The 12,344-nt window shown below is 43.2% G+C and overlaps 1 protein-coding gene across 7 annotated transcripts in view; it reads right to left on the reverse strand.

The window, feature by feature from the left end:
* Positions 1-199: 199 nt before the first annotated feature.
* arhgef1 (Rho guanine nucleotide exchange factor (GEF) 1) overlaps positions 200-12,344 on the reverse strand; it is a 30,245-nt gene continuing 18,100 nt past the window's right edge. For 6 of the 7 annotated variants that reach the window (XM_066719356.1, XM_066719351.1, XM_066719352.1 and 3 more), the window contains 17 exons: positions 12,057-12,241; positions 11,825-11,971; positions 11,562-11,644; positions 11,311-11,436; positions 10,550-10,664; positions 10,075-10,175; positions 9,907-9,981; positions 7,752-7,827; positions 7,470-7,637; positions 7,247-7,334; positions 6,982-7,110; positions 6,711-6,778; positions 6,311-6,451; positions 3,221-3,325; positions 2,926-3,095; positions 2,624-2,725; positions 200-2,363 (listed from right to left, as the gene is read on the reverse strand). In XM_066719356.1, the coding sequence (XP_066575453.1) occupies positions 2,657-2,725; positions 2,926-3,095; positions 3,221-3,325; positions 6,311-6,451; positions 6,711-6,778; positions 6,982-7,110; positions 7,247-7,334; positions 7,470-7,637; positions 7,752-7,827; positions 9,907-9,981; positions 10,075-10,175; positions 10,550-10,664; positions 11,311-11,436; positions 11,562-11,644; positions 11,825-11,971; positions 12,057-12,241 (1,846 nt within the window). In that variant the 3' untranslated portion in view covers positions 200-2,363; positions 2,624-2,656. The remainder of the gene's footprint in view (positions 2,364-2,623; positions 2,726-2,925; positions 3,096-3,220; positions 3,326-6,310; positions 6,452-6,710; positions 6,779-6,981; positions 7,111-7,246; positions 7,335-7,469; positions 7,638-7,751; positions 7,828-9,906; positions 9,982-10,074; positions 10,176-10,549; positions 10,665-11,310; positions 11,437-11,561; positions 11,645-11,824; positions 11,972-12,056; positions 12,242-12,344) is intronic. The other variant, XM_066719355.1, reaches the window with a different exon arrangement.

Genomic DNA, 12,344 nt, shown 5'->3' on the forward strand with positions numbered 1-12,344 from the left:
TGCCTCCTCCTTTACCTCCTCATCTCTCCTATCTCTCTCCCTCACCTCTCCATCTCACACCATCTCATCTGGCTGCTAAGATTTGTTTTTATTTCTTGTCTATGCCCATTTCTCGCTTCCCTCCCTCCTCCTTCCTTCTATCTCCCTCCCTTCTCCCTCTCCCTTTCAGGGATGTGAAAGATCAGCCAAGACTCCAAAAACGTATTTATTTATTTATTTATTTATTTATTTATTTAGAGTAAAAAACAAAAGAGAATCCGACATTTGTAACACAACCAGGCCGACAAACTTTTATACAGGAAAAATCGCCCCAGAAAAACACAGCTATAACTAGCCCATCTCAAAATACACAGTATAGTTCAATGTGTGTGTGTGTGTGTGTGTGTGTGTGTGTGTATATATATATATATATAAATATACTATATATATATATATATATATATATATATATATAGTATATTTATATATATTTATATAGAGTGAAATGCACACAGATTCACACACACATCTTCATAAAGCAGAAATATATATAAAAGCTAGAGTGAAAATGCATAGCTTGTGAATAGAAATATACTTTTGTTTTCCAAAATAAAACAACTCAAAAAGCAACCATTTGCATAATCCTTTTGATAAAATTGCAATACTGTTTTTTAGCCTAAATAATAATAATAATAATTATAATAGTAAGTTTCATCTCAATTATTTAAAAATAAAGATAATAAAATACAAGTTAAAACAAAAAACGCTGTCCCAAAGTTGGACACTAGGGGAGCATTGTTTTCTACCATCCTTTCATTACTTTTTGGCTTGTTAGCTAACAATGGGGAGGAGTTCAGAGTTATGGAAGTGATGGACTGCAGAGAGAGAGAGGTAGGAAAGAGGGGGAGAGAGAGAAGGGGGGATAGAGAGAGGGAGAGGGAGACAGTCCTATTTTTGGTCCTGCTGAATACTTCGGAAACATTTGAATATAGCCTGTGTCCAGTTGAAAATACCATGAACACAACAACAACAATAAAAATAATAATATTAACATAAAATATCTGCTACTTATACAAATAGTACTACTGCCATTGTACATTAAAATAAGACAAAACTGAAATAAAATTGATACACTGTCTCTCTCTGTCTCTGCATCTATCTGTTGCTCTATTGATTCAATCTGTCTCTCCATAGATTCTTTTTGCAGTCTAAAGTCCTCAATCCTGTCTCCTCACCTCCCTCTTACTCCACCTTTCCACCTCCCTCTCCTCCCCTCACCCAACTATCTCAACGTAACTGTTACTCTCCCACTACTACTATACCCGCCATTCCTACTGCTGCAACAGATAGTATCTACTATTCTTCCTCCTTGTAAAATGAGACAGACCCCCCCTCCCGTTACAAAACAATCTCTCTATACAGCACTATGCTACTCTACACTATAACTTAGCATAGTATAGTATAGTACATAACAGTTGAGTACAATACTGCTCAGAGTAGTATAGTACAATACATTATAGCACAGTACTGCACAGTATAGTATGGTGCAGTGCAGTACAGAGTAGAATAGTACAGTACAGTATGGTATGTACACTACAGTATGGTCAAGTACAGTACAGAATAAACCATTTAAAATATAGAATAAAAAAATGAAAATTAACCAGTTTCTTGGCCCCCAAATCAAATATACAGTCTCCTGTGTGCGAGAGGGCATTTGAGTGTGGGTATGTGAAGTGTGTATACACACACACAAACACAGACAATCCCACAGCCGTACGCACACACAATGTGAATGTTTGGCAACTACAATATTTTCTTTAATTTAAAAACACTTTCAATATCAAATGGTGCAACCATAATTGTAAGAACAATAAAAACTTTTCATTTCTGTCAGTGTAACAGTGTGTGGTAGCAGTGTGTGTGTGTGTGTGTGTGTGTGTGTGTGTGTGTGTGTGTGTGAATGCGTGACAGTGGGTGTGTGAGTGTCAGTAACATTCTCCGAAGGCAGTACAGCAAAGTTGTATTTGAAACATAGGAAAACCCCACCACCACCCCAACTGATCCCCAACCAATGCCCAAACCCAGCCCACGGACATCTTTCCAGTTTACACAACAGACAGACAGACAGACAGACATTCCCTCTTTAGAAACCAGCATCTGTGATCTCTCGCTGTCCCGGCTCTCCAGACTACTCCAGCCTGGGCTCTGGATACTGATTGGCTGTCTAGCTGTCAATCCTTGCTGGGAGGGTGGGCCAGGCCAGGCACAGTAGTGGAGAGAAAAAACAGGAAACACACACAGATGCACACAGACGCACACAGACACTTTCACATCCAGAAGGGCAAGGCACCAACCCAGAGCTCAGACCAGCAAAGAAAACAGCACTGTATAGAAATGGGGAAAGAAAGAGATTTTTGTTTACCATGAATAATGTATTCTCATTAATAACATTATTATTGGAATTATTATAATTATTGTCACTACTACTACTGAAATCAGTCAAGTTAAAGTTAACATGATAGTATAAGCTATTATGATGATGATGATTATTATTATTATTATTATTATTATTAATATTATTATTATTATTATTATTATTATTATTATTATTATAATAATGATCAGGTTGCACGTGGCAGTTCACCTGTGTGTCCACTTGGGGTGCTGTGCTCTAGGACTAGAATTGTGGAGAGAAAGAGGACTTTGACACGTATTCTTGGAGCCTCTGAAAGTTCTCCTCTACAGACTGAGGAGGGAGAGGGGGGGGGGGAAGGAGAGATATTGAGAGATGGAGAGGAATGAAAAAGAGGGATAAAAGAAGGGGTTAAAATGGTTAAAAAAAAAAAACTGACTGACTATACACACTCCTGGACACTCCTCCCTGCTACCTCTCTCCCTCTCATCTTCACACAACGCCCCACTCTTTCCCCTCTCCTCTCTCTGTACCTGCAGTTGTCTCAGTTGCTGCTCCAGGTTGGCGAGGTGCTGCCTCACATCGGTGGCCTGGTCTTGTGTCAGGACCAGGGGGGCGCTGATACTGTCCTCCCAGTCACTCTTCTGCCCTTCCTCTCCCCCACCTGCTGCTCCTGTTCGGTCTTCGGCAGCAGCAACATCTTCTAAACAAATAGATCAGCTGGTCAGTGTGTCGTTGGTTGGTGTGTCGGTCTGTCAGTGTGTCAGTCGGTCCCATGTGTTGTTCGGTCGGTCAGTTAGTGTGTCAGTCAGTGTGTCAGAGTTTCACCTGGCTTCTCCTCCTCTCCTCCAGGTGCATTCTGGGAAGTGGTTGGTGGCTGTGACTCTTCTGATACACTGATACTACGAACTAGCAACCGCTTCAGAGACAGGACTGAGGGAGGGGGAGAGAGAGGGAGATGTATTATTCACATATTGAAGGAGTAACTGGATATACCAGTATATTAACACTTCATAGAACACTAAGAGAAAAGGAACACGATGGCAACAACAACTGCCCGAGTTACACCAGGAACAGTGTTTAGACTGTCCGCAATAGGCTGAGAGAGGCTGGACTGAGGGCTTGTAGGCCTGTTGTAAGGCAGGTCCTTACCAGACATCACTGGCAACAACGTCACCTATGGGCACAAACGTTCTGTGCGTGATTTCCTGCAAGACAGGAATGTCAGTGTTCTGCTATGGCCAACAAAGAGCCCGGATATCAATCCAATGGAGCACGTCTGGGACCTGTTGGATCGGAGGGTGAGGGCTAGGGCCATTCCCCCCAGAAAAGTCCGGGAACTTGCAAGTGCCTTGGTGGTCGGGTAACATCTCACAGCAAGAACTGGCAAATCTGGTGCAAATCTGGTGCAGTCCATGAGGAGGAGATGCACTGCAGTACTTAATGCAGCTGGTGGCCACACCAGATACTGACTGTTACTTTTGATTTTGACCCCCCTTTGTTCAGGGACACATTATTCCATTTCTGTTAGTCACATGTCTGTGAAACTTGTTCAGTTTATGTCTTAGTTGTTGAATCTTTTTTATGTTCATACAAATATTTACACATTAAGTTTGCTGAAAATAAAAGCAGTTGAAAGTGAGAGGACGTTTCTTTTTTTGCTGAGTATACATGTATTTATGTAAAACATTTCTAACTTTTTTATTAATTTATGTATTATTATTAATATATTTATTTTTACTCTCTCCTCCTCTCCTATTCTTCCCATATAATTATAATTATCAGTCACTCCTCTGTTTTCTGTCTATGGGTTCTGTGATTATTCCTACTGTCTTATGGTTTGCCTGTTGTATATTTATATACAGCTCTGGAAAAAATTAAGAGAGAGAATTTTTTCTTAAATCAGCATCTCTACATGTATGGCAGCCATTCCATTCCAGTCATATTTTTATTTGGAATTTGGAAGAAATGTTGTCAGTAGCTTATAGAATAAAACAAAAATGTTAATTTTACCCAAACACATACCTATACATTATAAAACCAGAGAAACTGATAATTTTGCAGTAGTCTCTTAATTTTTTCCAGAGCTGTACATACAGGCGTGCTCAAATTTGTTGGTACCCTTACAGCTCATTGAAATAATGTTTCAGTCCTCCTGAAAAGTGATGAAATTAAAAGCTATTGCATCATGTATACTTGTATGCCTTTGGTATGTCATAGAATAAAGTAAAGAAGCTGTGAAAAGAGATTCTACAAAGATATTCTAAAATGGCCTGGACACATCTGTTGGTACCCCTTAGAAAAGATAATAAATAATTGGATTATAGTGATATTCCAAACTAATTAGTTTCTTTAATTAGTATCACACGTCTCCAATTTTGTAATCAGTCATTCAGCCTATTTAAATGGAGGAAAGTAGTCACTGTGCTGTTCGTATTCATTGTGTGCACCACACTGAACATGGACCAGAGAAAGCAAAGGAGAGAGCTGTCTGAGGAGATCAGAAAGAAAATAATAGACAAGCATGGTAAAGGTAAAGGATACAAGACCATCTCCAAGCAGCTTGATGTTACTGTGACAACAGTTGCAAATATCATTAAGAAGTACAAGGTCCATGGAACTGTAGCCAACCTCCCTGGGCGCGGCCGCAAGAGGAAAATCGACCCCAGATTGAACAGAAGGATAGTGCGAATGGCAGAAAAAGAACCAAGGATAATTGCCAAATAGATACAAGCTGAACTCCAAAGTGAAGGTACGTCAGTTTCTGATCGCACCATCTGTCGCTTTTTGAGCAAAAGTGGCCTCCATGGAAGAAGACCCAGGAGGACTCCAAACAAAAAAGCCAGACTGGAATTTGCTAAAATGCATATTGACAAGCTAAAATCCTTCTGGGAGAATGTCCTTTGGACAGATGAGTCAAAACTGGAGCTTTTTGGCAAGTCACATCAGCTCTATGTTCGCAGATTAAAAAATGAAGCTTTCAAAGAAAAGAACACCATACCTACAGTGAAATATGGAGGAGGTGCGGTTATGTTTTGGGGCTGCTTTGCTGTGCCTGGCACAGGGTGCCCTGAATCTGTGCAGGGCACAATGAAATCTCAAGACTATCAAGGCATTCTGGAGCAAAATGTACTGCCCAGTGTCAGAAAGCTCTGTCTCAGTCGCAGGTCATGGGTCCTCCAACAGGATAATGACCCAAAACACACAGCTAAAAGCACCCAAGAATGGATCAGAACAAAACAGTGGACTGTTCTGAAGTGGCCTTCTGTGAGTCCTAATCTGAATCCTATTGAACATCTATGGAAAGAGCTGAAACTTGCAGTTTGGAGAAGGCACTCATCAAACCTGAGACAGCTGGAGCAGTTTGCTCAGGAAGAGTGGGCCAAACTACCTGTTAACAGGTGCAGAAGTCTCATTGAGAGCTACAGAAAACGTTTGACTGCAGTGATTGCCTCTAAAGGTTGTGCAACAAAATATTAGGTTGAGGGTCCCATTATTTCTGTCCATGCCATTTTCATTTGTTTTATTATTTACACTATTATGTTGAAAAACAAAATCAAAAGCAAAGTCTGACTTCTATTACATATGGAATAAACAATGGTGGATGCCAATTACTTTTGTCAGTTTCAGATTATTTCAGAGACAATTGTGCATTCTTCGTTTTTTGTAGAGGGGTACAAACAAATTTGAGCATGTCTGTGCTATATATACACACACACTTCCCTCCCGCTGTGCTTACCGATATTTATAATGATGTCAACTGCTTTGGAAACACTTTGGCAATGCCAATAAAGCACAGATTAATTGAATTGAGAGAGAGAGAGAGAGAGAGACAGAGAGCGAGAGAGAGAGAGAGACCAACAGAGATATGAAAACAAAACAAATAGGGACTGCAGCCAATCAGAACCCTCGCCTCACCTTCCTTTAGCGCCCCATTGGCTATCTTCTCCTGGGAGGTGTGGGCCCGATGCAATGTCTTGATGCCTTGGGTGGTCAGGAAATCAGCCAGCAAACTGGGTTCCCCTGGTTTGGAGTCCGACAAGTTGTCCTTGTCTCGATCTATAATGAATCAGTAATTAGGCAATTGTGCATTTAACTGGGCATCAGACGTCGATGAGTGGAGCTCTCGGAATCCCTTCTCTCTCTCTGTGTCTGCAGTCAAATAGGATTGGCATGGACCCCCCTTTCATTCTCTCCCTCCCTCACAGATTCTCTCCTCCCCTTCTACCTTCTCTTCCTCTAACCCCCCTCCCCTTCTCTCATTCTGCACCTCTCCCACACCTACCCTTCTCTCACTCCTCCAGTGCCCCTCTCTCACCTGTGTTGCTCAGATGGTCTTTCAGTGGACCACCTCCATTCTCAGATGGGCTGAGCGGAGGATGGGTGCTGGAGAGACAGGGGAAGAGGGTGGGAGAGAGGGAAAGAGGGAGAGGAATAGGTTTAATTTAATTGTATCAGTGTCATTAACAGTAACAGAGGTATCAGAAACAGTAGCAGTAACAAGAGCATCTATAGTTTAAGTATCAGTACAATTAATTGTCTCAGTAACTGTTTGGCTTAGTCTCAGAGTGACAGGGTGGGGTATTTACAGGGTGGGGCTCTGTGGGAAGTTGGCACCAGAGGGAGCCATGGTGGTGCTCCTCTTCCTGTCCAGGGAGGGAATCAGTGTCCCCGACTGCTTCAGCTCACTCACTGCATCCATAATCAGTTCAGTCCAACTAGGGAGACAGAGAAACAGAGTGAGGGATTGGCAGGGGTTGGGTCAGATAAATACTCTCTGTGTCAGTCAGTTAGTGTGTCAGTCAGACAGTGTGTCAGTCAGACAGTCAGACAGTGTGGCAGTCAGTCCCTCACTTCTTCATGTCTGATACAGTCTGGGCCACCAGCTCGTAGATCTGAGCTCCACTCTCCCAGGTGAAGATCACATAGAACGCCTTTCGATCTGAGAGAGGGAGGGGGAGAGAGGGAGCGAAGGAGAGTTAATACAGAAATAGTGACCAGCAAGAAGACAGAGCCCAGCTTGCTGACAGAACTCCAGTGATTCAAGTCCTGGCCAGTACAGCACAGTGGATAGTACCTGTGGCCACGTCGCGCAGGAACACAGAGCCCAGCTTGATGATGGGGCTGAGCATCTGCTTGCCCTCTGGGATGGAGACGTTGCTTTTGCTCTGCACCTTGAGCAGCATGCGGTCGTCCTGCCGCTGCAGTAGCACCAGCATGTCAGAGAGCAGTAGAGCCTGGACCTCTACACAGAGAGAGAGAGAGAGAAAGGGAGGGCTCAATACAGACTGACTGTCTAAAACAATGACTGACTCAAAGACACAAAGACACACAGAGTTGGACAGACGGAAAGACTAACCGATTGCCTTCTCTTTGGTCACTCTCCAGGTCAGCTGTCCCTCATAGATCATTCTCCTCTGGGTAAGGTCAATATTCTGAGAGACAAAGAGAGAGACAGAGAGAGGGAGAGATAATGTAACTTATAAACCTAACACTCATAATAATAGAAAAACATTTTATTTATTGGGCACTTTTCATTTCACACATAAATCACAGAAATCTCTGTACATCAACAACAATTTCAATTAATAATAATAATTAATTAATAACAACGAGTGGACATTAAGAATTAAAACATAATATAAAACAGACAGAAGACACGACAACTAAATTTAAACAAAAGCCAGCTGGTAAAATTGAGTCTTTAGCCCAGACAAAGGCAGTGATGGTTCAAGACATACAAAGAGGGTGGGGAAGATCATTCCAGAGCTGGAGGCCAAGGGAGCAGAATGCATGATACCCCATTGATTAAGTGCAAGACTTTGGGAGTGAACGAAGTCTGTGATCAATGGACCGAAGTAGATCGAGAAGCTCACTAAGATAATGTGGACCAGTGGCATAAAGTGCTTTAAAGACTAACAAAAGCATTTTGGTCTTAATTCTGAATTTGATGGGTAGCCAGTGAAGGGAAGCTAGTACAGGGGTGATGTGAATTTCCCAGTGGAACTGAACACCATGTTTTCCGATTAAAAGACCAAGACTAAAGATGTAGATGAGAAATAAAATGGGACCTAAAACAGAGTCTTGAGGAACGCCACATGTGATCGAGGTGGATTCTGAAACCAGATTGAAAAGTCTCAAAGGTCATTGAGGGTCAAGTGTGACTGTAATTGACTAGCCACAACTTATTCCATGACTTTAGACAGAAAAGGAAGATTGGGAATGCAATCTTCTGTGGTTGGAGCATTGGTAGAAGACTCGGCTGGTTTGAGTAGACAGTTGATGGTAGAAAAAAAGATGGCGGGCGTCTATTAGGGCAAAGTAGTAGGTGGACCTAGTGAGTTTAACAGCTATAACATAAGCAACTCAGTGTTTTTTAAGAGCCAGCAGATGGAATGGTATGGTTGAATTTATGCCATTGGCATTCGAGTCTACGGCCTGGTAATTAAATCCAAAACTCATCTGTGTACCAGGGAGATGAGTGGGTAAATGATACTGGCCATATTTTCTCAGGAGCTAGATGACACATTGTACTACTATTATAGAGGGTGACCATTTAATCTATTGATAGGCTATTTACATTAGATATTTACAAGGAAGGGAGTCATTTCCTCAAGAAATTGGTCCTTGTTGATGGACCTGATATTACGGATCTTAATGAGCCATTTTCAATTTTTGGGAGGGTTTGGCAAAGTAATGTTCATTGCTCTGTAGTCAGAAACACCCAATTCCAGTACAGTGAGGTCAGAAATTACAAGCTCACTGGTGATAACGAGATCTAATATATTATGACCATGATTATGGGTGGGGACATCAACATGCTGCTCTAAATTGAGCCAATTACAGACGTCAAGCGCAAGAGAGCACTGTGGGTTATCAACATGAAATCACCAAGTATCATTATCTTTGATAGAGATGTCAATAGTTCTGAAAACTCATTTATGAAAGACAGATAAGGTTGGGGGAGGGCAATACTGGACTAGAACAATGAGATTTGGAAGGAACGTACATTAAAATGCAATGCTGTCAAATGACATAAGCAAGAAGAGGAAATGGAGTAACTTTGAAGTTGCTGTGATACTAAACAACAAGACCTCCTCCTTGTCGGTGTGAGCCTGGTCTATGTACATGTAATCCGGGGGAGCAGCTTCATTCAATAAACACATTTTAACCTTTCTTATGCCTGCCATGTCTCAGTTAAGCAAAGCAAATACAAGCTGTTACCACAAATAAAATAATTTACAATAAACGTTTTGTTGGAGAGAGACTGTGTATTGAGCAGTGCAACTTTATTACTCTAAGGAATGGAAGTGGCCTGAGCTGCAGCATTGTCACAGCGAGAGAGAGAGACGATTTATAAAGTGTCCCCCCCTTCAGGGCGATTCATAATATCAGATCAATGGTGCCAGATTGAAGGAATCAATCCTCTCACTCACAGTCCTTCTCTCCATTTGTCCCTGCCTTTCTCTTCAGCCCTCTCCCTCTCCTCCCCTTTCCCTCCCACTCTTCCTCACCTTGTATTCTGCCAGTAAGTCGTTGGAAGTTTTGAGACCAGACACATCCAGTCTGCGCTGGTAGTCTTTCAAAGTCTGATAAAGAAAAACAGACAGAAAGACAGTCAAGTCAGAGTGTGAGTGTGTCAGTTAGTGTGTCAGTCAGTCAGTTCTCTCTCTGTCTCTCACCAGCAGGTTCTCCATCGTCTTCACTTCCTCATTGACGTGGTTGAGGATCTTCCTGCAGCACTCAGCAGCCTGATGGACGTTTTTCCTCTCTTTCTCATCCTCTGAGAGAGAGAGAGAGAGAGAGAGAGAGAGAGAGAGAGAGAGAGAGAGGGAGGTCTGTAAATACATGTTAAATTTATAATACCGGTTTGTGTTGCATGTTGTTCCCATCGCCCTGTTCCTGAGCACTGGGCCTGTCACTAAGTCCTGCCAATAAAGCTTTTGAAGTTGTTGAATTGTACGTGAAAAAGGGGGGGAGGAGGTTAAAATACAGAAAGACAGACACCAAAGACACACAGAAAGGGACACAGACACACGGACACATAGAAAGAGATACACACCGAGAAACACAAGAGACAAATCAGACAGAGAGAGAGGACACCCGGATTGATGGACAGTTGGACAGACACACAGAGGGACAGACAGAGGGATGGACCTGTGCTCTTGGCGATGTTCTCCAGCAGCAGGGGGTACTTGGTCAGCCTCTGCATCTCGATGGGAATGATGTCCTTCAGCTGGAGACGCCGGCACTGGGGCTTACTCTCCGCTTCCTGGGGGGGTAGGGAGGGGAGTTGGGGAGTTAGTCATGGTGTTTTTTGCACAGATGTATCCAGGAGTGCTCAAATATGCTTATTCAAGTTGAGGTGTGTTTATTATCATTATTATTATTATTATTATTAATAATAATATGTCTTTCTTGGTAGATGCCCTTATCCAGGGCAATTAACAGAATACACAATCATTACAAAATAGTAATAGAAATCAATACAAAATTATATTTTGGCATTAAACAAGTGCAGTAGTATATACAATACGAAGTACAATTTAAGAATGACAAAAGTGCAGAAGTACAGTACATATAAAATACAATGCATACATCGCAGTTCAATAGGTAACAAGTGCAGACATGATGCGGTCTGAACTACAGGGAGAGGGGCAGAGGAGAAACCACAGTAAAACAACAGCAGATCTGTCAGTATAGGAAGCAGCAGGATAAGGAAGCGCAATTCTATAAAGTGTGAAACTACAGGAGTGCTGAGCAGCTCAGGAGAATAAGCTGCTGTATGACAGGGACAGTGTGAACAGATGTGTCTGGAAGAATCGCTGGACGGTGATCAGGGACTTGGTGGGAAGGCCATTCCACCTCATGATGTGTGCTTAGGTGTGTTGAGGTGTGACAAGGTGTGCGAGTCTCACCAGGATGAATGTGTTGAAGCGCGCGTCCTTCTTCTGCCGGGCCTTGATCTGGTCCAGAGCATAGGTCTGGTGACTGCAGAACCTGGCCGACAGCTTCTGGAACCACTCTCCCTCTGTACCACTGAACTGCAGCACGCACAAATGTTTATATTGTAGAGGCATATTGATGAACACAGACAAAGACAGAGAGACACAGAGAGATACAAAGACACAGGGAGACACAGTGAGTGGACAGTGGGCGGGACAGTTACCCTGTTGAGAAGTGTCTGTCCCAGCTCCCTCACTATGAAGTGCTGCTCCTGTCTCAGCTTCTTCAAACTCTCGCAGAAGGAATCTATTGACGACAAGCAGAGACGCACACTGCAGGGGTGAAAGATACTCTGTGTGTCTAGGTCAGGTCAGTACACCACACACACACACCACACTCTCTCACACACAGAGCAACCCAGCAATCCCTGCAGGCACAGTGTGTAGTGTCTTTGTGTAATTAAGTGGCCCGTGGTCAGTGACTCACAGTGCATGTCGATGATCTCGTCCAGGCTGGGGAAGATGGCCTGCAGCTCAGTCAGCGTCATGATCTGCTCACGTTCCAGAGGCTTGAAGAACACAGACTGCAGGACTGAGAGCATGCGCACGTGAGCATGCTCCGTCACAAACAGCTCTGACAGAGAGAGACAGCAAGAGAGAGAGTGTCAGTCAGTCAATCAGAGTGTCAGTCAGTCAGTCAGTCAGTCCCCTTCTCTCACCATTGATGACCTCCTGCCTCTTAGTCTCTTTCTTGTTCAGTTTGCTCAGGATGTTGGAGGTGGCACTCTCTCTCCAGTTGGGGGGGTCCTGTTCCAGCTCTGCTGCCCGGGGGTCCACCTCCTCCGTGGTGACGGCAGTGTTGGGGGACTGCACCACTTCGCCCTGCATCACCACACTGTCCGAGCTGAGAGAGGAAGCAAGAGCGCCAGAGAAAGAGGGGAAAGCAAGACACGGGCAAGAAGACAAGACACACATTGACTGATTGAGCCACGGCCAATACCGGCGTC

This window comes from Amia ocellicauda, chromosome 12 (assembly GCF_036373705.1).
Source record: "Amia ocellicauda isolate fAmiCal2 chromosome 12, fAmiCal2.hap1, whole genome shotgun sequence".
NCBI classification, from domain to species: domain Eukaryota; kingdom Metazoa; phylum Chordata; class Actinopteri; order Amiiformes; family Amiidae; genus Amia; species Amia ocellicauda.